The 25,897-nt window shown below is 45.0% G+C and overlaps 2 protein-coding genes across 3 annotated transcripts in view; one reads left to right on the top strand and one right to left on the bottom strand.

Moving 5' to 3' along the window:
* The window catches only part of SETD3 (SET domain containing 3, actin N3(tau)-histidine methyltransferase), a 75,946-nt gene extending 74,525 nt beyond the window's left edge, over nucleotides 1–1,421 (bottom strand). Inside the window, exon 1 of the mRNA XM_058567678.1 lies at nucleotides 1,333–1,421. The gene's annotated coding sequence lies outside the window, so the exon portion shown is untranslated. The remainder of the gene's footprint in view (nucleotides 1–1,332) is intronic.
* A 505-nt stretch (nucleotides 1,422–1,926) lies between these two features.
* CCNK (cyclin K) lies at nucleotides 1,927–25,681 on the top strand. Of its 2 annotated transcripts, none has more exons than XM_058567679.1 (11): nucleotides 1,927–2,078; nucleotides 12,148–12,396; nucleotides 12,880–12,961; nucleotides 14,500–14,631; nucleotides 18,310–18,415; nucleotides 18,902–18,959; nucleotides 19,695–19,864; nucleotides 20,229–20,500; nucleotides 21,337–21,370; nucleotides 21,645–21,716; nucleotides 24,544–25,681. In XM_058567679.1, the coding sequence occupies exons 2-11, from the start codon at nucleotides 12,200–12,202 to the stop codon at nucleotides 25,167–25,169; spliced, it is 1,749 nt and encodes a 582-aa protein (XP_058423662.1). In that variant the 5' UTR covers nucleotides 1,927–2,078; nucleotides 12,148–12,199; the 3' UTR covers nucleotides 25,170–25,681. The 2 variants fall into 2 exon arrangements, with proteins under 2 accessions (XP_058423662.1, XP_058423663.1); XM_058567680.1 differs by lacking the exon at nucleotides 1,927–2,078 and adding an exon at nucleotides 2,150–2,219.
* The last annotated feature ends 216 nt before the right edge of the window (nucleotides 25,682–25,897 follow it).

The raw sequence follows: 25,897 nt of genomic DNA on the forward strand, positions 1-25,897 counted from the left end.
ACTCCTTAAATTGTTGGAACTTGACCAAAATATCAATCACAGCAGCCCCTGGGACTAATTTGGTAACGCAGGCCTGTATGCATAGTAGCCCGTACAGACACAATATATCATGGTGCAAGCAAGTCTTGCCAAATTTTAACCGTGGAGAGTAAAGCTGCTTCTATTTTGCTATATTCTTGAGTTAAATGCATTCACTTAAAACAGTAAGAAAAACATCTCCAAGACTCTTACTGGTTATTTCAGTTTTGAAATACCAGTGGGGTCATTTTTGAGAAGAAAAATGGGGGAGAGAGAGGCATCATTTACATACAATAAAATTCACACTTTCCCGTCTCCAGATCTACCAGTTTTGACAAACACCTACAGCTGTGTACCCACCACCACCAAGCTATGGACAGGTCCATCGCTAACAGATTAACTCTTCGGAGGTTCTTCAAAGCAAAATTAACCTGTCAACCTACTTTAAAAGTATTTTTGCTTTTGAAACATCACATCCTTCGTTTGGAAAAGCAAAACAATACCCTCCGAGTGATCCTAAACGTGTCAACACACGGCGGGAGTGAGGCCCCCGCTAATCGGCTCCTTCTCCCCGAGTGCAAAATGGGAGAGGCGGAGTTGCATCGCCAGGCTGGAGCCACGAGGAGGAAGAGTTGAATGCCGGAATGACAAACTCCAAAGCCCTGAATTCTTCTCCCTAGTAGGGCACTGAACGTGTGGAAGACGGCCAGGGCGCGTAGGAAGAAAGATGACCTATTTTCAACGACTGTTTTTATAGCTGGAAAGTGAGAGAGAAGCAGGGGCTAGTCCCCGGGCACCCCGGCCGGCACCTAGGGTTTGGAGAGAGGAACAGGAAAGCCGCTCGGCCTTTCGCGGGGTGACGGGAGGGAGGAAGGAAGCGAGAGCGTGAGCCGGCCGCACGCAGAGCCGAGCTGACGAGCGCGAGGGAGAGGGGCCTGGGCCGCACCCGGTGGGCGCCGAGGGGCCGGGCGCCCCCTGCACCTGCCGCCACCTCCGGGGCGGGGGGAGCGGGGCCGGGAGCGCCGAGCGCAAGAGAGGCCGCGGGGCAGCGGCAGTGTGCCCGCCACCAACGCCGGAGGGCAGAGGCCGAGAGGCGCCTCCGACCCCGCTGGGCCCCCCGCAGCCAGCCCTCCCTGCCGGGCCCCAGGACGCACACCGGCCCCCGCCCCCGGGCCCGCAGCGGCCGCCGGGGTGCGGGCCGGACCTCGGCCGAGGGGCGCCGGCCGGGGCGCAGGACCGCCTCGCAGCGCCTGGGGGCGGCGGCGCGAGTCTGCCTCGCGGGCCGCGCGGGGACCGGTCGCCGCCGGCACTCACCTGCCCGCTTGCCCCTTCGCGCAGCGGCGGCGGCGGCGGCGGCGCCACGCTCCGGCCCGCACCCACCGTCCGCCTCAACCAAGCCCCAGGCGGCGGCGGCGGCGGCGGAGGAGGTCGGACGGGAGGGGCGGGACGGCGGCCTGAGACGGCCCCGCCGCCGCGGCCCAACCCGGCTCCGCCCGCCCCCGGGCCCCGCCCCCGGACCGCCGCCGCCGCCGCCTATTGGCCCGCGGATCAGACGCATGGGCGCGGCCCCGCCCCGCCGCCCCCAACCGTTCGGCTCGGGTTCCTCCTCAGCCATTGGGCCTGCGGGCTCCGGGGCCAGAGCGGCGGGCTCGGCCCAGCCAGCTTCTGGGCCACCATTGGCTAGACTGCGCCCACACCCGAGCGCTGATTGGAGGACGGGCGCTAGGGCCCCGCCCCTCGCGCCCAAGTTCCGTTAGCAGGTTCGGTTGCTCTCGAATTCCCTCTCGCCCCGGGGGGCGGGACCAACGGGATGGGCCCCCGGCCCGCCCCTCCTCCTGCCCGCAGCGACCACTGACCCGGGGGGAGGGACCAGCAGTAGATTGGCGGCTCTTTCCTCGTTTGAGAGCTCTACGTTCTTCTGATTGGTTGACAGGTGCCCTCCGGTCGCTTGTTTTCCGTCGCGGACGCAGCGTGATGACGTAGTGCCCCGACATTCCACGCCCAAGATGGCCGCAGTCGGCAAGGAGAGACGTTGCTAAAGGGCTTGCCTGAGGCGAGGGGTGAGTGACCGACGGGTCGCCGGCAGCGCCGCTCACCTCCCGAGTTCCTGGAGGTCGCAGTAGGGTATGGCCGCCTGCCTCCGTCCGCTGGCGGAGTCTTTCTTGCTGGATTCCGCCTCCCTCCGCTACCCCCCGGTGCAGGTCGAAGTTAGCGGGCGACGGCGGGGCTGTGGGACGGGTTTCGGGGAAGGGTCTGAGGCGCAGGAGCGGGGCAGGCAGGCCGGCGCGGACCTTCGAACAGGTAGCGGCCCCCGCAGTGAGGCGCAGCTAGGTTTCGGTGACTTTCTAGCAGGTGGGGAGAAGGGGCAGGGGTCTCACGCGCGCGCAGCGACAGACTACCCACAGACTACCCACGTCGTCCCAGCTGTTTCGCAGTGTGTCGGTCCCAACCGACTCCTGGTTAGACCTGAGACTTTGGGTATTCTTCCACATCTGGTGTACTCGGACTTTGGAGTCTGAGGAGCTGTGTAACAAAGGTGAGAGTAGGATTGAGGAAAAGGCACTTCCGCGATTAGATTCGTTCTTGCCGAGACGTTGTCCTTACCGACCCTCTCCTGGGTTATTTAGTTTACTAAAGGCAGTGTTCTTTAGAAAGTTGAAGCGAAAGGCGAGAGGTTATCTAAAAGCTTTTAGGCTGTTACCAGCACAAAGCATGGTCGGTAACGCTCCGTGAATTTGCCTTGCCAATTAAACGGAGCTTTCGCTAAATCATCTGAAGTTAGGAACGACTTCTCAGAGCAATTACTTGAGGATGGCCTTTTATGTTTGTAAGGTAAACCTGATAATGCTTGTGTATCGCTCTTGAGAGATATCCAGCACAGTGTTTTGCAACTGTAGGCGCTCGTTAAAGGTTTGTATGAATGATGTTGCTAAAATGAAACCTCCACGGGGAGCTTTGTATCCTCATCGTCTAGAACACTGCATGACGTGTAGTAGCTGTCTATATTGCTGAATGGAGAATGGATAGGATGATGGTAGTGGTGGTATTGATAGACATTTTGGTTAAGGTTGTTGATGTTCTTAGGATGCTTGCCTGTTAACTCTTACATTTATAGTCAAGATTATTTATCCAGGATTGTTTTATTTTTTTCAGAGGGACTACATTAGTGTTTAATTTTAGGGGTTTCTTTGCTTTTGTCTCATTCTGTTTATGTTGTGATGCATTCAAACGTATCAGTTGATTCTTGCATAAAGCATCATAACATTTGTTCCATTTTGAAGACGTGGTTTTCACGAACAAGTGATAAAGACGCTTTCTAATTGCTAATGAGATCCTTAAATTTTAAATGCTATTTCTAAAGTTGACGTCATAAATTAAAAATTGATCATAGGGCCAGCGCCGTGGTTTAGCGGTTAAGTGCGCGCGCTCCGCTGGTGGCGGCCCGGGTTCGGATCCCGGGCGCGCACCGACGCACCGCTTCTCCGGCCATGCTGAGACCGCGTCCCACATACAGCAACTAGAAGGATGTGCAACTATGACATACAACTATCTACTGGGGCTTTGGGGAAAAAAGTAAATAAATAAATAAAATTATTAAAAAAAATTGATCATAGCCTACAAAATGAACTAGTTCATTTCAGGAGATCGTGGTTGAAAGCAGTGAGTTCATTGAGTGTCTAGAAGGAAGAAAAATGTTTTCTGTTTGTTTTCTCTAAAACTGGGTAAGGGCAAACAAAATTAAGAGGAATTAAGTTTATGGCGGTTGAGGAGATTATAAAGAATATCTAATTGGGCTAAATCTAATTCATATTTGTAGGCTCAGATAAATAATATACCAGAGTACTTGCAGATAAGATTGTACAATCATTGTTCATAGCTTTTGAGGAATCCTAAAACTGCAGTTACTGATAGAAGATTGGAGTCTGGTAAATGTCTCAGTTTTTGCAGAGAGCAATTACATGGCTCTTGGATGCTAGAACTTCTTAATAATCTGTTTTAGAATCTTGTTGGGAGAGCAGAAAGAGAGTTTGTGCCTACTTGAGAAAGGAGAGCTTATTCCCTCAAGCCAGCAGAGCTTCAATTAAAAAGGAAGCGGGGGGGGGGGGGGGGTGGAGGGGGGGTGGTGGAGGGGGGGAGGCGGGGGGAACGGCCCGGCCCGCGCTGGCGTAGCGGTTAAGTTCGCGCGCTCGGCTTTGGCGGCCTGGGGTTCGTAGGTTCGGATCGCAGGTGTGGACGGACGCACCGCTTGTCGAGCCGTGCTGTGGCGGCGTCCCTTATAAAGTGGAGGAAGATGGGCACAGATGTTAGCCCAGGGCCAATCTTCCTCAGCAAAAAGAGGAGGATTGACAACGGATGTTAGCCCAGAGCTAATTCCTCACCGAAAAAAAAAAAAAGCAGCCGCCGCAGCCAGGTGACACAAACCATGTTCCCTTTTGTTATAAGTTTACTAGACTGGTTGGTGGTGGATGGGGGATTGCTGGACATGAAACCATTTATATTTCCTTAGGACACTGAACATAATCTCTCTTCCTGTCCTAGTAGATGCAAGAAATAAATATACACTGGATAGGGTCTGGTTAGATGGATATATCCACTCAAATTACCAAACCCAAAATGCTGATTAACGGGTTGATGTCAACCTGAAGAGAGGTTTTTAGAGATAAGCTGCAGGGCTCTGGTCTTGCCCTTACTCTGGTTAGTGCTTTCGTATTACCAACTTTAAATATGTGAGGCATGCTTCTAAAGTAATAAATACACTCAAAACCTGTAGTGATAGCCAGTACGTTAGATGATACACAGGATTCAAAGACTTCTTAAAGGCTGAAATAATATGCCAAAACTAACAAGATGTAAATTTGCCAGGAATGATTAAATTTACAAAAACTCAGTTGTACATATTTGACATGAGGAAGACCTGACTTGACAAAAATGGTTCTGGGATGTAATGTTCCATTTATAGAAGCAAATAGAATCTTCCCCAGATTGAGGGAAGGTGGTATATCTCGGTCTAATGACAAATTGTGGCTCTGGCATTTACTAGCTGTATGAATTAGGCAAGTTGCTTCATGTCTCTTTGGCTCCATTTCCTCAGCGATAAATTGTGAGGATAAGAAAACATAGCTTGCAGACGTGCTGCAACTCAGTGCAAACGCTATGGTCATGTTGAATACTAGTAACCTCCCTTCCCCCAGGTACCACGCAAATCATATAAAGAGTATTGTTTTCCATTTTGATTGCTAGAGTTTAGGATGGACCTTGAAACACTAAAAACCATGTTGAGAGACAAACGTTTACTCTGGAGAAGAGGAGGGAATGGAAAATTGTCTGCACATATTTGAAAGGCGATCAATAGATAAGGGAAAGGTATTTTCAAACCTGAGGGACCTAGGTGGGAGCTACAGAGAATTGTTGAAAGGTAGATGTCATTCGTTTGTTATTCTGTCCCATCTATTTACCAGATCTAGAGGATGAACAGAACAGATAAAAACCAATAAATGACTAATACAAGAATTAATATGCATACCAATTATTGATACCCAGCAATGTCATAGGCTGCTTTGTAAATTATTAAGGTCCAATTAATGAAAGTGGCCAAATGAAGGTTAGTTAGTGACCAAATATTACTGTTGTTTAGAGGGAATTTCTGTACTGGGTGAAAAAATTGAGTAGTGACCTTACTATTGTTTCCAATTTGTAAGTATCCATAATTCTAAATGTTGAAAATGCATTTAATCTTTCATCATGTGAAATGATGTATCTGAAGCACATTCCTGAAAGATGTTACTGAAATGCCTTGACATGCTGCTTGTGTATGGAGAGATTTTTACTTTGTGGAGCTCTTAAATCTCTGTCATTTTTACAGTAATTATGAGCTGCTAATGAGAAAATTTATAACTTTAGGGTCTTGTGAAAAAATAAAGAGTAGTAGGGAAAAGGGTTGTAGCACTGAGGCAAGAACTTTTTCAGGGGCATGAATGATTTAGAGGACTGTTTCTATTCTGTTTATGTAGGTTTATTTTCACTGTGTGTTGTGTAATTGTTCATTCAGCTGCGGAGTCTGAAGGCACCTACACTAGATTATTAGCATGGGGTTTAGCCAATGACAGCAAGGTCAGGCTTGAATATATTTGTGATTTATCCACTTTTGGACTGAGATTCTTTTTCATCCCTTTTGGGTCCTAACCCTGTCCCTCCTCTGCCCCTTTCATCTCAGCAGATGCCTTGGCACTTTACTTCCCAGAGAAAATGGAGATACTCTTTCATGATTTATTTCGTTCCCCTTAAATGATTTTTTAAATATGTTCCTCAGACTTTTCCTTCCCTTCTGTCTCAGAGAAAGAACTTCCTTTAAGGTTGACTTTTTTACTGTGCTTTGTATTATCCCTTGGCCAAGTAAACGCTCAGTGGCTTGTTCAGCCTCCTCTAGTGGCACCTTATCTTCTGGCTTCGGACATGCTTCATTCTCCTTTATGCAGAAAAAACAGGAATAACCTGTTTCATAGCCTGTTCATTCCTTAACACCCCTTGTAGTCTTCCTTCTGCCCCAATGCACTTCTGAAAGGGTTCTTCTGTTTACGTATGTGTATGTATCTGCTTTATTGAGATATAATTCACATACCGTACAAATCACCCATTTAAAGTGTACAAATCAGTGGTTTTTAGTATATTCAGAGTTGTGTAACCATGGCTACAATCAATTTTCAATATCTCTGATAACTAATCACCAATTCTAGTACCCTTTCCTTAATTCCTTGTCCTTTCATTTTTCTTTAGCATTTGTCACTGTTGACTGTCACCTCTGGCTTGAAGCTGATATCCCGTGGTTTCCTCTGCAGTTAAGGGTGCGCATTTCCCTACCTCTTTCACCGTTCCTTCCCTTTCTCTCCTTTGGTGATTCTTCCTCCTTCCTCGAGTTCTGTCCCCAGGCCTCTTCTTTCTTCACTTTCCCTTCCTCCCTCACCATGACTTTAGTTGTCAGTGCTATATAGATGAATCCCAAGGATATATATTCTTACCAGATTTCAACAGGCCTGCTTATCTGTCTGATGGATAGCTTCACCCAAGCGTCTTACAAGTTCTTCAGACCTAATGTTTATAGAACCAAAGTCTTCTTTTCCTCCCCCCATCAAAACCAACTCTCTCTTCCCCATTTTTGTTTTTAGTATCACTCTTCTCTGTCAGTCAAGCAAACTTGAAATCATCTCTTGCCGTTTTTTGCCTCACAGCCAGTTATAATGCCCCCTCTTTCTCCCACTACCATTGTGTGGGGACAGGCCCTCCTCTAGGCATTACTTGAACAGCTACTGTCCTCTCCTAACTGGTCTTCCTTCTGCAAATCTCTAAACAGCTCCTCCTCATCACTTTCTCCCCTTACCATGCTCTGTTATTTTTCATGACACTTACCACTCCCTTACAAATACCAATGTATTTGTTTCTTGGTCTCTGCCACTAGACTGGAAGCTTCTGGTAGGGCAAAGACCTTGCCTCTTTTGTTTCCTGCTGTGTCATTGAGGCCTGGCTCATAGTAAATTCTCAGTAAATATTTGAATGAATAAGTACATGGAGAACTGTTAGGTTAATATATCTTAAAGTAGAGATTCCCAGCTAGTGCACCATGAGTAAATTACAGATATGCTGAGATATTGATTCCCTCAGCTGATTGGCCAGTTGCCTTCTGCTCTACAAGAATGTACGTGAATGTTCATTACTGTTATTAATAATCAAAAAACAGAAACATTTCAAATGTCCATCCACAGTGGAATGGATAAATAAATTGTGTTATATTTGTAGAGTGGAATACTGTATAGCCAAGTTTCTCAACTTCAGCACTATTGACATTTTGGACCAGTTAATTCCTTGTTGAAGGGGGTTGTTCTGTGCATTATAGAATGTTCAGCAACATTCCTGGCCTCTACCCACTAGATGCCAGTAGCAGCCCCCCAATTATAACAACCAAAAATGTCTCCAGACATTGCCAAATATCCCCTGAGGAGCAAATTCGCCCCTGGTTGAAAACCACTGCTGTACGGTAGTGAGAATGAATGAATACTGCTTTATGCAACAGCAAGGATAAACCCCACAAACATAATATTGAGCAAAAGAAATCAGTTGTAGACAAAAGATACTATATCATTCCACAATCCTTCAGAAACAGGCAAGACTAATTGATGTTAATAGAGAACAAGGTTCACACGTTACATTTGATTGTTATGCCTCTTTAGTCTTTTTAAATCCAGGATGGTTCCTCCCATCTTTTGTTTTTTTCATGACGTTGACTTTTTGGGAGAGACCAGGTCAGTTGTCTTGTAAGAGTGTCACACTTTCTGGATGTGATTCATAGTTTCCTTATTGTGCCATTTAACTTGTTCCTCTACTCCCAGTATTTACTGTAAACTGGAAGTTAGGTCTAAAGGCTTGGTTGGATTTAGGTTAACTTTTTGGGGCGGTAAGAATACTACATAGGTGGTTGATATTTATTTCCTATCTCATCACGTCAGGAGGCACATAATGGCAAGTTTTCACCCTATTAGTGATGCCAAGCTTGATCATTCTTGTTAAGGTAAAGGTACTTTTTTCACAATAATTATTAACAGTGCTAGCTAGCCAAGTGGATTCATTTTATATATATATATATGTATGTATAATTTTTTTAATATTACTATGGACTCGTGGATTGTTTATTCACTCTTTACGATCAGTCATAGTCATTTTTCTTTTTAATATTCAGATTCCCTGAGTTTGTCCTGGGAGAGTCAGTGCTGGCTCCTGTGTCTTTTGATAAGCTTCCATTCGTTTGAGCACACCCCAGGCAAGAGAGGAGACCTGGTTCCTTTTCGAGGATAGTAGTGTGGAAAGCTAAGATTTGGGCACTATATGTGTTCCTGATTATAAGAGTGTTGTTGCTTCCAGGTATTTGAAATGCACAGAGCTGGGATCTATATGTTTATATTTTTCACCGTGATTTATTTTGATATTTTCAATTAAAATGTAACATTACACGTTTTTTTCTTAACCTTTGATCTTGTGCATATATATATATGTTTGTTTCCTTTGCACTGAAAATCTTGATTCCTAATCCCATTAACATTTATGTATTTGCTTTATCCTACAATATACAAAAAAATGGTTTGACAATTACCATGTTAACGTAACTACTAACAATGCATTGCTGAAGAGGTTTAAGATTTCTTTGCAGTTCTTTTTGTCCTTAGAATATATCTCACTCAGGATGGAACAAGATCAGATATTACTTATAATGGTTTTCTGTGTGGTTATGTTGCCTGTTTGGTGTACAATGGGTTTATTTTGAGTTTTTGGATTTGCTTTTTTCTTTTTAGTTCAGTTGATGAGTATGTTAAATATTTCCATGATTCAAAAGTCAAAGTTAAAAAAAGATTCAGGAGCCAATCAAAGCATAAAATAAATACTGCTGATTCCATACTAATATAAATAAATGATTGAATAAATGAAGGAGAAGGAACGATCTTTCTTACAAAAGAATTCCAAATAAAGTTGAAGGAAGGAAGGAAATAGAAAATCCCCATTGGAACACTACAATAATAATGGCTGCAGGCAAGATTCTCAGATTAATGCTGAAATTAATGGGTGAAACTTTAAGGAGAAACAGGTACTTTGCATAGTATTTTGCATTGCAAAATATTTTCCCCCAAGTGTTTACTATTCACTGTGGTAGTTTTAACATATGTCCACACATTCTTTGATACTTCTTCCAGGAGGTGGAGCTTAATGCCCTTATCCTAGAGTAGGGGCTGGACCTCATGACTTACTTCTAAGGAATAATAGAAAATGAAAAGGAAGAAACAATAACTTACAGTGAAAAACTTGGCAGATCCCATCTTAACCAAATGATCATGGTTAATATCAACAGTAAGAAGTCATTCTGATATCACCTACCCCCTGATGTGATGTGAGGAGAGGGGCACTTCACCTCTGTGGCATTCTTCTCAAAACTCCAGTCTATTCATGAGAATACGTCAGACAAACCTAAATCGGGGACATTTTAATCTACCTCTTCAAAACTGGCAGGGTCATGAAAAACAAGGAAAAGACTGAGAAACTGCTACATCTTAGGAGATACTAAGGAAATATGACGCCTAAATGCAATGTAGCATCTTGGATTAGATCCTGGAACAGAAAAGGGATTTTTGGGAAAACTCAAAATCTGAGTCAAGGCTATAGTTTAGTTAATAATGTACCAAAATTAATTTCTTAGTTTTGGTAAATGTACCATGTTTATATAAGATGTTAACATTAGAGGAAGCTGGGTGAAAAGTATACAAAATTCTCTATACTGTCTTTACAAATCTTTTGTAAATCTATAATTATTTTAAAATAAAAGGTTTTTTAAAAAGTCAAAGCTACATAGAAAGATACATTCAGTGAAGTGTTGTTCCCATCCCTGTCCTTTCCATTCTGCTCTTCCCCATTCTCTATTGGTCACCATTTCTTTTATTAGTTTAAAAAAATAGAGATGTCTGTTCTTATTTCTCCTCTTTTCTTAAGTAGATACTAACATATTATGTACATTGTCCTGCTTCTTGCTGATCCTGGAACTGTCTCCATACCAGTACTTAAAGTTCTTAGTCTCTTCAATAGCTGCATGGTATGCCATTTATATTAATGTGCCGTATTTTATTCAACCAGTGCCCTATTCATGGACATATGAGTTGTTTACAATTTTTTCTATTATAAATAACACTTTAGAGAGTAATCTTGTGCATATGTTGTTACATACTTGTGATGGTATTTTCAGAGTAGATTCTTAGAAGTGGGATTGCTAAGTCAAAGAGCAAACACACATGTAATTTTGTTAGGTATTGCCAAATTCCCCTCTGTGCGAGTTGTTCCATTTTGTACTCCCACCAGCAATATATGAGATCACCTGCTTCTCCCTGGCCTTGCCAGTAGAGTATATCATCAAACTTTTGGATTTTTTGCCTATCTGATGGGTGAGACGTGATATCTCAGTATGACATCTAACTATGAACTCTTTGTGTTTACTGAGCATCTGATTATGAACTCTTCGTATTTACCGAGGCTTTAGTTAACTGGTCGTCTCCCACCCCCAACTGTTGCCCAGTTCGATTGCACACAGAGGTGCAAATTAGTTTAAGAAGATTGCTTTTCTCCAGGTACTTAATTCTTCCTGTTATAGGAAAGATCCGATTTTCTTTAGAGCTCCCAAGTGCAAAAAGAAAGAGAGGACTCAGCCCTGCCACGGCACCAGAAATGAGGCAGGCACACAGGAAAAGTTAGGCTTCCAGATTAATTGATGGTCCTGGCCCAAAGCCTGGCCACTGAACTGCTATTTTCTTGCTAACCAGACCAACCTGGTTCTAGCTGCCTCTTTTAGAATGCTTTTGCTGCCTTATTTGAAAATTTCTATTCTCTGATCCAATTTACAAACAATTTACATATTACAGTGGCCTCTAGATGAGAGTCCTTGTTTTTTGTTTTCTTTCCTCAGCTTTTAGAGAATCTCTTTATTCTGAATGAAAATGAAAGAGAAGAGGATGAGAAAGCAAGAAAATTTTAAAGGCGCTCCTTCCTTCCCTTGTGAAACCCCTCCCTCCATCCATTCCCCCAAAATCACTCTCCCTCATATCTGATTCAACATATTGCACAATTCAGTGACTTGTGCAGATGGCAATGAGTCCAATTTGTTGGCTTTTCTAAGTGAAAGTACCTAACTGAAATCAAGTAAACTCAGTAAAGGAAAATTTGGGTGCTGGTTAGAAGAGATGGATAATTTTGGAGTAAAGTAAATCTTTTTAGGGGGCTAGGACAGGCCTGGGTTTTACTGAAGAATGGACTCTAGTCCAGCATGAGGGAGGTCAGTCTGGTGAAAAAAGGCAGAAAGAAGAGTGAGATGGAAATGCTCTTCCTTTTAAGCTATGAAATTTGGGACTTATACTGTGGGTCACTTAGGTGTTAAATTAGCTTTGGAGGTGAACCTGGGCTTCTAACTGCCTGTCAGTAGTGGTGCTTCTATGGGAAATTTTAATCCAAAATCAGGTACAGTCTGTGATTGTAGATTGTTTATAATGTTGGGATTGATTAATGTGGAGTATCCCTTTCCAACTTTGCTGCTGCTGCTCTTTCTCTTAGGATTCTAACATTTTCAGAAAATCTTTTGGAAAGAACAAGTCTACTTCAATAAATGAAGGAGAGTAAAGAAAATTCAAGCCCTTCAGTAACCTCAGCAAACCTGGACCACACAAAACCATGTTGGTACTGGGATAAGAAAGACTTGGCTCATACACCTTCACAGTTAGAAGGACTCGATCCAGCCACTGAGGCCCGGTACCGCCGAGAGGGGGCTCGCTTCATCTTTGATGTGGGCACGCGTTTGGGACTGTATCCTGAGTCTTCTTGGAATCTAATATAGATAGGCTCCCCACCACCACCACCAAGAATTAAATTAGATACTATAGACAAAATAATATATCTGTATTAAAATGCCTCTTAAATATCTTTGTTATTTAAATGTTATTTCTGGTTTGCTTGGCTCTTCAGGAGTTTTCTATTTCCTGTTTATGGTTTAAATGTATAAACTTAGCCATTGAGCAAGTGGCCACCAGGTGGAAAATGAGCACCCAGTGATCACAGTGGAGGTGGTCCTACAGGATGGTGAAGGCTTGCCTTGTTAAAAGCATAAACTTCAACTTGCGAATTCTTGTACCAGAATTCTGCCACCCTGAGGTTCCATCTGCCTGCTTTGCCACTGATAGTGTTTACCACTGATTTTGTTGTTATTGTTTGTCTTTATTGTTTTTCCACATTTAACTAAGAACATAACCTGTAAAAATTCTTGGCTAAAGTCCTTAACCAGAACAACAGACACTATGATACCCTGGCAACTGGAATAATTTATTTTCATCGCTTCTATATGTTTCATTCCTTCAAGCAATTCCCAAGATATGTAAGTGTTTGAATTTTATCATAATTCTCTATCACATTATTATTTCCATGCAGTTTACTACTACTACTGATTGTAGTCTTCTTATCATATTTTCCAGAAAGTATTTATTTTTATATGCTACATACTGTATATAAACAAAGTCAAGTTTGAACTTTGTTTTTTTCCAATTAACTATATTCAGTTTTTTTTTTTGCTTTGGGCCAGTATGGACCATAATCATATTGTACGTTGTGTGAAAGTTTACTTGCTTGTTACCTTTCCCAAGATAAATGTGGGCTTATAATTGAGACTCAACAAAGGCCAAGATGGAATAGATATTCTTTATGCCGTATCACTGATTCTTCAGTTACCTCTTAAACATGCACTGTGCTCTATGTGCTGTGTGGGAGATTCAGACAGGGAACCTGCCTTAGGTAGCTTTCAGTTGGGGATAGATGGAATGACATGTACAAAACACATGGTAAAGAGTGAGGCCATAGGAGTGGCACGGAGGAAGGCTGTAGCATTCAAGGGAGAGATTAGTTACGTCTTGGAGGGATCAGGGAAGGTGCTAGTGGGGAGGTGCCAGCAGTAAGTTAAGCCTTGACTGTAAGTAGGGCTTAGACGTGCTGAGATGGGCTAGAACAATACTCCCAACAGAAACTAGCATGACCAGAGACTGGGAGGAGCATGCAGTGCGATGTCAGCCATTCAGGAGGTCCGTTTGGCAGGAAGGGAATGGTGGGACCCTGGTGGAAAGGTAGACTGGATCCGCCCATAGTGAGTCTTGAATGCCAGGCTAGGGAAATTTGACTTTAATAGGTAAACCATGAAGTGATTGAAGGGTTTCGTGAAGAAGATGACAGAACTAGACTTAACAGGATGTTAATCTGTTGGGAGTTCTTCCTTTTGCTAAGACTTTACTTATTTTTGTATGCACGTCTTCCTCACTAGTTTGTGAAGTTCTAGAGAAAGGAGACTGTGTCAGAATTGGTTTTGTACCCCTGACACAGTGTCTGAGATCTGACATGATCAGGATTGTGTAGACGGAGGGGCATGTAGGAGAGGTCGGAGTGGGCAAAGAAAAGCTGAAGATAGAGCAGTGAGAAGAGCCAGTGATGTCGGAACTGGCCTAGGCCCCAGGCAGCTGGAGGGAAAGGAAGGGCAGTGTGGGCAGTGGTGGAGATGGATCCCCGGACAGGCGGTTAGTGGGGCGCTTTTGCTGTAGTAGAGCTCACTGTTCAGGGAGTCATTATCGTTAAGTTTGCAGTGTAAAAAAGAAAATCGGTTTCTGTGAGTTTTTTCCTTTCTGGCATCTACTTTGTTTACATGATATTTTCTTCAGAAAATTAAATTTAAAATAATTTATGAAGCCCAATTGGGAGGAGGAGTGTATGTGTATGTGACATTTCCTTCAAGCTTTTAGGGTGTCAGAGTAAGTGAGAAAGGAAGGTAGGAGAACGAGGGGGACCAGTTTATTGTAAAGGCCAAAGATCGCTGCTTCTGTTTCTCTGTGAGTTCTGATAACAGTATCTCAGGAGCTTTTGTCTCTCTTTTAGGTGACAGGAGCTTGTTGTCTCTTTCTGGCTGGGAAGGTAGAAGAAACACCAAAAAAATGTAAAGATATCATCAAAACTGCTCGTAGTTTATTAAATGATGTACAATTTGGACAGTTTGGAGATGACCCAAAGGTAAGAATTGTAACTTCCTGCCTTGAAATCTTGATTCTTCATGGTAGCATAATGATAGAGTCCCATCTGTTGACAGTGGCCACTGTATCTGCCAGTCCCCTGAGTCCCTAAGAGGGCCTTATGCAGAAGGTACCTTCCTTGCTTCTGTAAGAGAGGAGGGCAGATAATGTAGCCTACACTTATGTAACACTTCCTCATGTATCAAGCCGTGTTCTGAGCACTTTCGGGGCAATAGCACATTTCATGGATATGAGCAAAAATCCTTTCATTGCCATTAGACCCAGAAGCAATTTGGCTTCTTAGGTTCAGCAGTGATGGCAGGGCCACATCTCCAGCCAGCTTCTGGGTAGACAGAAAGTACCAATATTATATGTACATGACATGCATCTACATATGCTTTGTGTCTTTTGCTTCCCAAAAATGTTGGAAAGTAGTAACATCTGCATTGCATTAATATTGGTCATACCATCCATCCTGTCCCTGCCCCACAACCCCTGCCAATGTCAGGAAAGGGTGCTAAAATGATTGTACACATGCTTTTGTTATGTTCTAAAAAGACCACTTTCCGGGACCAATGGCTTTCCTTCGTCCCCATTCTTGTCCAGTTCCCCCCATTGTAACCCTTATAGCACTGTTAATTATCTTTCATAACGTTTATGACAGCTCGTAATTAGGTAGATTTTAATCAAATAATCACACAAAGAACTCTCCTCTTCTCCGCTGCAAGGTCTAGGAGAGCAAAGACCGTGTCTGTTTTGTGTGGCACAGTGCCTGGACAGAGTAGGCATTCAACAGACACTTGTCGAATAAATGACAAACTAGTGTTATGGGGAGAAACTCAAAATCCCAGTTAGAGCAAAGCTAATCAAGATGAGGAAGTTCAGCGCCATTTGTGGTCTCGTTTTTCCTAACTAGCTGGTGTTGCCACCCACAATAGTTACCCTCTCTCTGCCAAGCAGTATTTATATGTGTGTATTTTAAATGTGTGTGTTAGTTTTCCTCCTTGCTTTGAGGAATTAACAGAGGCTCAGAGGCTTTTTGCGTGTATTGTGGTTGTGATTAATATGAATACTTTGTAAGTATTGTCATTGTGGGTAACTCTGACCCTTGAACTTATTTGTAAATCCATTTCCCTGTTTATAAAAATGTGAACCTATTAGGAATTCATAAACAATGATAAAAATGCAATTTTATAAAAGTAATGTAACCCTCAGATAATGTTTTCGATGCCCATGGGTATTTGGTTTTTACAGAGCAGGGAGACGGTTATAGGAGAGTGTGGTGCTTGGTCAGGTCTCGGTCATGCGGGCAGATGGAGCTTGTGGCTGATTAGCTGTGGTTACTGCTAAGGCGTCGCAGAGATCTGCACAGCTACAGGACGAGGGCGCGGCAGCAGCTGGTGTGTGCTGTTGCAGGGTGCCTTAGAGAAGTCCCCTGTTACCCCTTGTGCCATCACGTCAGGAAACCGAGCCCCGGTGCAGGCACAGTGAGGTAGAAGTTCTGCAGCTCCAGTGCCCAGAAGAGAGGAAGAGGGAATGGCCACGCTAATCAGACTGAAACCAGGGCCCAGCCGGACCAGAGCGGGCAAAGGGGCTTTGCACCCTGCCCTCCTCTGTTTCCTGTGCGGTCTCACCAGACATGATCTGGGGTGTCAGGCCCAAAGGAAAGGACCCTGGGTCTGGGAGCAGTGAAGACGTTGTGGGGGACATTTTCCTTGGCCGAGAAGAGAGCAGGGCAGTTATTTTGAGGAGGCAATATAAGCAATTAGGAGAAATAAGATTGTGAATCATGTGGAACTTTTTTGCCTTAGTTAGCTTTACTTTAACATACGGTTCCTCCCATTATATTAATTTCTCACGTATTCAACAGTTATTTGTTCCAACAAGTTATTTAAAGATGCGATGAGGGCATTCAACCTGGGAACCTAGACAGGTCCCCCAGATAGCTGGTGTGGGGCTGAGGAACACTTCCCTGAGGAATGGTGTTTGCACACAGACCTATAATTACCCCATTACTTGAATATTTGAAATGCAAAGGGAAGGCAGGCCTTGGGCTATCTTGAAATATTATATGGGCTACAGCCTGGCACACTGGTAAAAAGATTATTTCTAAAATTAGAAGATATGTTGAAACTTCTGGGAAACAGGTGGTGACAAAAGCAGGAAAACAAAAACCAATGTTAGCAGTATTTTTTTATACTGTGTGCAAGTTTCTAAGATTTTCAGAAGCTTTCCTGAGAGAAAGCTTGGGAAACTTGGGTAGAAAAACCTCAGTCTTGCCATGCCATTTGGAATAATAAATCATGACAGAATCATCTCTATATTCTGTGAAGTAATGCCAAACTTCAAAGTAAAAGCCAGTTACTTAACACATTGTCTCTTCCCGGAGTTAATAGATTTATACAGCTGTTAATGATGAGACTGTCAATCCTCTACACAGCCCTTTCTTTGATGCAAACAAGTGAGTCTCGCTAATTGTTCTTCCCGCACAGAGTGTCTGGGTTGTATTTTACATTGTCTTTAAGTACTGGGTACAGTCAGGCTGTACAGAGGTTGAATTCAAGAAGTATCTATTATGGACATTAACTAGTTGTTAGGAAGTATAATAAAAGAGGAGATTCCTTTACAATAGCAACAGTGAAATAAAATAACCTGGAATAAACCTTATAAGAAATTTGTGGAAACCATGCTGGGGTAGGAAGGGAGGAACTTTAAAACTGCTAACAGACTGAAAAGAATACTTTAATAAATAAATAAATTTTTCATGTGAACATTTAATATAGTTAAAAGTGTCCATTTCCCTAAATTATTCTGTAAATTCAGTGAGTTCCCAATCAGAACATCAATAGTTTTCATTTTTTTCTAGAATGGTACTAAGTAAAATGATATTAAAATTCAGGTGGGGAGGGAGGACATGCAAAAACAAGAAACTTTTTGAAATAGAGGAGTAATAATTGAACTATCTCTTCCAATGTTACGTCCCTTTGATCCTGGTAACAGAAGTAGACAAACAGATCAATAAACAGAAAAGCTTTTATGTGTGTGTGTATGCTTAGATAGTTTAGGATGTGGTTTGAAAATGATTTATTCAGTAAATGATGGGACTGCTTATTTCAGATAGATGAGAGATTTAAACACAAAAATGAAATGCCCCCATTCACACACACGCTATATATACATATATATATGCATATATATATATATTTTCCCCCCCAACTGGTACAACTCACTATTCTAGTTTGCATGAAGCTGCCATTATCATAATCTCTTTCTTGCTTAAAGTTTTCCATGTAATTTCCTCAGGGATTGCATTTTTTTAGTGGAGGTCTGGAAAGAAACTACAGTTCAGTTCAATTACCTATAAAGTAAAGGTCTGTTTTGTAAAGGAGGACTCATACATATGGAAAGTAATAACATGTCTAAGAATGTTTATTTTGTTTCCAGTATTTTTTAAAAATTAACTCTGATTTTTTCGTCTTCCTACTTTTAGTTCTTATCAGAATTTATCATTGTCTCTGAGCATGTTAAAAGCCTAAGCGGGAAAGAGGAGAAAAGGAACAAAAAATAGTTGCTAAAATATAACTTGAAGAGAGAATAAATAGGAAAGCTCACTTTTTCAGTGCTGTTTTCAGACCTGTGATTGAACTTACTACCCCAACATTCATTATTTTATTTTTAGGAAGAAGTAATGGTTCTGGAGAGAATCTTACTACAGACCATAAAGTTTGACTTACAGGTGGAACATCCATACCAATTTCTACTCAAGTATGCAAAACAACTCAAAGGTAAGGGGAAAAAAGTTATTTAAAGCACTATTTCATTCTGAAATCAAGTCTTTGTACTAATTTGATGACCCTCAGATTTTGCTCCTCACAAGAAGAAAGCAGACAGCCCAGGGTGTCAAGTCCGCGGGACCCAGCTGGCTGATAATTCAATACCGTAGCCGTTAATACTGTTTCCTTTTATGTATAAACAGATTCTGTCATCCAGTGGCCAAGTGATATGAGGCAGGAAAATGAGTCAGATTTTTAAAAAGCCTAATAAAATCAGCCTTTGAGCCAGGTTTCCATAAATGGTGGGTCAGCATAGGTCATGTGGATGAGGACAGAGGCGGGACTTGGTCCCGATTGTTTCCAGGCGGGAGCTTTTTGCTGTGCGTTGGGATGGTGCTGAGCACACAGCAGACTTTAAATAAATACTTGTTGCTTCATGTGCATTCTTTTTTTTTTCCCCCCCATTACCACTAATTTACCTTTTCTTCCTATTTCTAGGTGATAAAAACAAAATTCAAAAGTTGGTTCAAATGGCATGGACATTTGTAAATGACAGGTACACGTGTTCAAATGTTGACTTAATTGTAGTGTTTTAAAATAGGCAGGGACTTTATGAGTCATTTAATCCAAACCCCTTATTTTGTATTGAGGAAACTGACTTGCCCCACCTTGAAGAGCCAACTAATAGCAGAGCTGGGGCTAAAGTCCAGGTCATCTGCTTCCCAGCAGAGAGGATGCCTTGCCGTGTCACAGCAGTGTAAGAGGCTGAAATCTTATCACCAGTTTGAAACATAAGTCCAAAACCATATACTGGAGGATTTTGCCAAGTGCTTAGAACCCATTCGGTTCTGCACAAATATACTTCCTTGCAGTGGTTTTAGAGTCTTGATGTTCTTAGAGCCCAGGGATCTAATGAGGTGCCACGTGGGCAACAGAATGCCTATGAGTGGAGTTGCTGTCATTTGAAGAAACAGTTCAGTGGCTAGGATTTCAGAGGTTTGTAGAACATAAACCATTTTCATTCGTATTTCATGACAGCAATTTTTGAATGTGCTGGAATTCTTATTCTTTAAGGGACGGACAAGTTAGTAACTATGGTTAAAGTAACTTATTTCGATACCTTTGGAAGACTTAAAACTTGCTTCTTCTATTTATAATACTTTTTTTGGTCATGTTTAGGGAAGAATAAGCAAATTGACATTTAGATATGGCACCTAATCTCCATGCATTGGGTTAATCGTTAAGTATTTGCTCATGCAAGTCAAGTCACCTCTTTTTCTTGTTGAACTAGTCTCTGCACGACCTTGTCACTGCAGTGGGAACCAGAGATCATAGCAGTGGCAGTGATGTATCTCGCAGGACGTTTGTGCAAATTTGAAATACAAGAATGGACCTCCAAACCCATGTATAGGAGATGGTGGGAGCAGTTTGTGCAAGATGTCCCTGTGGATGTTCTGGAAGGTACTGGGCATGCTGAGCTTTCTGCAAGGGTGTTCCATATTTAGGTCATTCTTTCCTGGAAACCTTGAGTCCTGAGAATGGATTTTCCCAAATAGGCGTATGTAAACTATTCTTCAGAAGCATCTTTAATTAAATTCTTTAATAATAATGTTCACTCTGTCCAAGCACATAGTTTTGGTGAACTAAAAATACACCCCAGTGCTGTGCGCAATAACGGAGATAGGTGAATTGCAGGTATGATCCCTGCTTATTGGTCTTTGTAGGGGAATCGTAGCTGGAAGGGAAATGGGCTGATTTTTTTTTCCTAGGTAAATTTTACTTAAATATCAATTTGTGGTAAATATAATTGTTGCCTGTCATTTAGACATCTGCCACCAGATCCTGGATCTTTACTCACAAGGCAAACAGCAGATGCCTCATCACACGCCCCATCAGCTGCAGCAGCCCCCATCTCTCCAGTCTACACCACAAGTGCCACAAGTGCCACAGTCACAGCCCTCGCAAGGCCCCGAGCCACCACAGCCCCAGCAGAAGGACTCACAGCAGCCAGCCCAGCAACAGCCGCCGCAGCCAGCCCAGCAGCCCAAGAAGCCATCCCCACAGCCCAGTCCTCCCCGACAGGCGAAGCGCGCCGTGGTGAGTGGGCCAGACGGCCCTGGGCAGAGCCAGCTTTCCAGGCGGCTACAGCCCGCCTGCGCAGGTTCCTGTTTCTGAGGGATCTCACAGAACACCAATGCAGGGCGTGCGTGACGCACCTGACCCTACCCTCTGACTGCATGTCCACGGGGAGCCTGAACACTAATGTGCTCAGAGCGGTGCCTCTGGGAGCCAGGAAGACTCTGTCCTCCTCCTCCAGCCACCACGGCCTGTGTCATCTCCTACAGGTCCCCAAAACCCGTCAGGGTGTCATTTCTGCATCTGTACACTGACTTCTGGAATAGGTGTCTCCGGTTCTCTCTGACTCTATTGTGTTCGGTGCCCTAAGTGACATAGGGTCAAAGTTTCTCTACACTGACTTCTGGAATAGGTGTCTCCGGTTCTCTCTGACTCTATTGTGTTCGGTGCCCTAAGTGACATAGGGTCAAAGTTTCTCCCCACTGTAGCAACCCGGCTCGTGGAGGAAGCCATTTGTTCATACACAGCCCCAAAGGAAGCCATGTGGGGTAAACGCATGTCAGCAGACACTGCTCATCAAATTCAGGACAGTGCGTGAGAGGGCCTGACACGTGGCATTGTTCAGAACGCACTCTTCAAAACAGTTTGTAGTTCTGTCCGACTGGAGAAAGGGAAAGAGGAAGGAAGCAGAAATGATGCTCTGTTAGGTGCCGGGTTTGTCCTGCAACTTTAGGCCAAAAATAATTTTTGTCTAGGCCGTGTTTTGTTGTTATGATTGTGTTAGTGCCTGCGTAATCAGTTTCTGCTCCATACACCCAGGGTCTGGGTTAACAGTTGTGTATTTTCTTTCGTCACAGGTTGTTTCTCCCAAAGAAGAGAACAAAGCAGCAGGTAATGTCCTGTTCTCATCTTTTTTTTTTTTTAGTTTTGTATGTCAGTTTTAGAGGGGGTTAGAGGGCACCAGGTGGGCGGGGGCATCTGTTTAGTTCTTTTAAAAGGATTAGTACTTAACGGTGTGGCTGAGGCCTTCCTCACGTTCCCTAAAGCTTTGGTCGTATCTGCTCTTTCTTCTAACAGGACATTGTTTGTTTCTTCTCTGTGATATGTTTATTCACAGGAAGAGGTATGAATCTACTGCTACTTTTAATCTACTTTTTCTTTTTAGAACCACCACCACCTAAAATCCCCAAAATTGAGACCACTCACCCTCCATTGCCTCCAGCCCACCCACCTCCAGGTAAGTGTCTGTTGAAAGCAGCTTGGGAATGCCAGCTTTTCTCTCTGCCTTTTTGAAGGACAGACTTAGGAAAAGTTTATTGGAGGGAGACTTGGTAGCCAAAATTTAAAAAGAAGGTAATTGCCAAAGATCTTTCAAAAATTGTTTTTTTACAAACCAGGTATTTTGAGGTTGTAAATTCTAAGTATATCTGAATGTTCTCTGACTCCTCAGATCCGGAAATGCTACACTACCCAGGAAAAGTGGATTTAGAATCAGTTTTAGGAAAGCAGAGCCCTGCAAGTTTGTGCACATTTATCCAGATCCGGGCGGGACTGCTGTAGGTCTTAGACTCCACTCTTGCATCTGCCTCCTGTTGGCAGGATATCTTCTCAGTACATTTTGAAGAATAAGCAGTTATTCACAGAGTCACATGGAGAATAAATTAAAGAATGAAAAGTTCCCAACAGGTACACAGTGAACTGGGAAGCTTCCTTGACATAGTTAAAATAGAGTAGAAAAGTTGTAAAGAATACGTCATTCTTTCCCTGTGGCAGTGTTTTGGGAGACAAAGCCTTAAACTGGAGAAGGCAGGAGTTATGTGTGTTTTCTAAAGGGTGGTAGATATTCCAGAGACTTCTCTGAACCCATCAGTGTCAGCTCTTTCGGTTTCTTTCCGTTTATAGTCAGTCACGGTAGTTTATAAGCTTTGAGAAAACAGAGGCATCGTTTTGCACTTTGGGACAAATCCTACAATCCCAAGTTCAATATGAAGTTTGCTTTTAAACACCTGCAGTTGGTCATTCAGTATTTATGGAGCATCTCCTCGGCAGGTGCAGATCCCCCGCCCCTGGGCCCCCGGCACACCACCAGCCGAGGAGAGGTGTGGTGCACTTGGGGAGCCAGGGCAGTGAGAGGGCCTCTTCAGAGGCAGGAGCCCCGCAGAGTACAGGGAGCGCCCAGTGTGGGCAGCGGGCCGGACCCTGGAGCCAGCTGGGCTGCTGGGAGGGCAGGGGTGTGGTGGGGCAGAGCCTGCCAGCCGAGGGCCTGAAGGTGGAGGTGGAAGCAAAGGGGTGGGTGGGCCAGGGCGGCAGGAGCTCTCGAGGAGAGTCCGCACTGTTTTGTAGATGTCTGTGGCAGATGGGGAGACGGAAGGGAAGATGAGAGATGGAGCCAGAGTCTATGGCGTAGGGAGAAAAGAAGAGCTAGACCCACAGTTCCTGTGAGGCACAGGAGGCGGGAGGAGGTGTTGAGGTCACCAGTGACCTTTCAGAGGGTGGCTGTGGTGGTCGGATGTCAGGAGTGAGTGTGGGGAGAGGGAGCGCAGGGCTGAGGAGAGACTGCTGGTCCCGAGTTCAGTCACGGGACAGGGCAGATGCACTGGTGACGTGAGGAGGCGACAGAGTTGCATGTTACAAGAGGTGATTTCTTAAAGATGGAAGAGTGCCTCTGCGTGGAGGGACACACGGAGGAATTCAGGGTGCTGGGCACTTTTCTGCACAGGCCTTGGCTTCATACTTTGTGTGTCTGGTCAGCTTCTGGAACCAGAGGGCCCCGGCCCTGCCCTGGAGCCCAAGCAGTGTCTCCACAGGCGTGTCTGACCTTCTGACGTGGTGGGTGGGTATGCTGGTCAGCACAGGCAGCCCCAGGGACATGTCTGGTGCTGAAGGATGTCCTAGCCGACCTGAAGTTCTGCTCGCGCTCACTTTGGTGAGAACTGTGAGGGAACAGCGGACACCACAGCGCCGTGGGGGTGGAAAAGCAGTGGGCTTGTGGCTCTGTTCTGGTGCCCCAGCCTCGCCACTGCCCACGTGACCCTGGCCGTCGCATGTCTGTGTCTACACAACCAAGACTGCATGGAGCTCTGGGGGGCACATGAGGGAGAGTACTGGGGGACGGGAAACCCTCTTCATTTCCCTCACTTCTCCTTTTCTGTGTTCTCTGGAACCAGAAATCTTGCTCCTATGATTTGTCTTTGAATTCTGGGCTGCTTTGGGGAGAGACACACTTTCTCGGTGTTTGGCTACCCCTGGTGGGGTGTTCTGGTGTCTGACCATGAATGAGGAGGGGGAACCACAGGTAAAACCGTGTGAGATGAGGCTCTGGAGGAAGGGAGTGTGAGGGCTGTGTCTGGACAGCCCTGTGCTGGGCTCTGAGCACAGGGGTGTCTCAGGAGTTCTTTCTGAGAGGACGCAGCAGGGTTTGATCTCGCTTCTCTTTAGTAAAGTAGAACCAGAATTGCTATTTTGGTGGCTACATTGGGAATGTCAGAGACTTGTCCGTTGTTTTTCTCAATGCCACATCATTCACTTGACCAGCCCTCAGGCTTTCTGCTAAATGCCAGTGCTGCACACAGTAATGCGATGTGGTCCTGGCCCTGAGCTCAGTCTCTGGGGGCGGAGCAGGCAGAAAGAAGGGGCCCTGCACTTGTTCATACTAGGAAGAGGGGGCTGGGGGCCTGGGGTGGAAGAGGGTCTGCGCTGCAGGGACTGCCCGTGGCTGGTGTGGTTAGGGCTGAGGGAGGGAGACCCAGGGGAGCTGGTGGTGAAGGCCTCTGTGAATCCACTGATGGCATCTGGACATTGGCCCGGGCCTGTGCTGTCTGACCACGAAGGTGACAGCTGCTCACTGCTCCTCTGTGAAGATGGCCTTGGGGGAACAGCAGCAACCCACCTGCTGTAATGGGGGCCAGGAATCCGGGGGGTGGCCATCAGAACCGCTGTGTGGGGCTCCTGGCACAGGGCTTCCCCACCCCACAGCAAGCAGCAGACACACCCCTGCACAAGCAGCCCTGGGAGTGCCATGGGAGCCGTCGTAGGGCTGGGCGGTGACTTGTCTTTCCCTGCAGACCGGAAGCCCCCACTTGCGGCTGCCTTAGGGGAGGCCGAGCCACCGGGCCCTGTGGATGCCGGTGACCTTCCCAAAGTCCAGATTCCTCCTCCGGCCCACCCGGCCCCCGTGCACCAGCCACCACCGCTGCCACACCGGCCACCACCACCGCCGCCTTCCAATTACATTACTGGGATGTCCACCACCAGCTCCTACATGTCCGGAGAGGGCTACCAGAGCCTGCAGTCCATGATGAAGACCGAGGGCCCCTCCTACGGCGCCCTGCCCCCAGCCTATGGCCCACCAGCTCACCTTCCCTACCACCCACACGTCTACCCCCCTAACCCACCCCCACCGCCTGTGCCCCCACCCCCCACCTCTTTCCCACCACCTGCCATTCCTCCCCCCACTCCCAGCTACCCCCCACCTCCACCAACCTACAACCCCAACTTCCCGCCCCCACCCCCACGCCTGCCCCCCACCCACGCAGTCCCACCTCACCCTCCTCCAGGCCTGGGCCTGCCGCCCGCTAGCTACCCACCTCCAGCTGTCCCCCCTGGAGGACAGCCACCTGTGCCCCCGCCCATCCCGCCACCTGGCATGCCTCCAGTCGGGGGGCTGGGGCGGGCAGGCTGGATGAGATAACATGACGCTTTTTTCCCTTTGTTTTTTTAACAAAAGTTTTTCTAATCAACTTAAAGAGCAGTTTAAATGGGTAAGCAGCAGGGTACCTTGTATATGCTAGACAGTTGCAGTATGGGAAGAAATGGACCGAACCCATGAAATGAAATTGGGGCGGTCCTCTACATCTAGAGAACGGGGACAGCGGCATTCAGCGTAGCCTAGGGGTCAGACTGTGTCCTTGGTTTCAGCTGGTGTTGTCTGAGGCCTGCACTGGGTTCCTTTATACTAGTGAAAATGTTAACCAGCCATATTGGCTCAATAAATAGCTTCAGTAAGGAGTAAATTTCCTTCTAGAAATCAGTGCCTCCTTTTCCTGGATACTCAATTTGAAATAGTCCCGCTCCATCTGAAGTCAAGCTGTTGTCACCACTTTCATTCTGTGACATTCTCTCCCGTGACACCCAGCAGGGCTTCTGAGCCACTGCATTGGTTTAGAGATGTTTACTCCTTTGTATTAAAGTTATTCTGAAGGAGTCGCCTTGTTGGATGGCCTTTTTCTTTTTCCTCCAGGGAGAAGGGGAGAAATGTACTTGGAAAGTAATGTATATTTACATCGATTTGCAAATTCCTGTACATAGAGATATATTTTTTAAGTATGAATGTAATAACATACTGTGAATTGCATCTTGGTTACAAATGAGACTCAGTCAGTTAGCCAAATAAAATCAGTTGTGAAACTACCCCTTTGT

This window comes from Diceros bicornis, chromosome 24 (assembly GCF_020826845.1).
Source record: "Diceros bicornis minor isolate mBicDic1 chromosome 24, mDicBic1.mat.cur, whole genome shotgun sequence".
Classification (NCBI taxonomy): Eukaryota; Metazoa; Chordata; class Mammalia; order Perissodactyla; family Rhinocerotidae; genus Diceros; species Diceros bicornis.

Excerpts from the sequence above, each read along its gene's own strand:
- CCNK (XM_058567679.1), top strand. The coding sequence starts at position 12,200 with ATGAAGGAGAGTAAAGAAAATTCAAGCCCTTCAGTAACCTCAGCAAAC. Across the intron at positions 12,397-12,879 it reads GTGGGCACGCGTTTGGGACT|ACACTATGATACCCTGGCAA; the intron begins GTATCCTGAGTC and ends CCAGAACAACAG. Across the intron at positions 18,960-19,694 it reads TGGACATTTGTAAATGACAG|TCTCTGCACGACCTTGTCAC; the intron begins GTACACGTGTTC and ends TTGTTGAACTAG.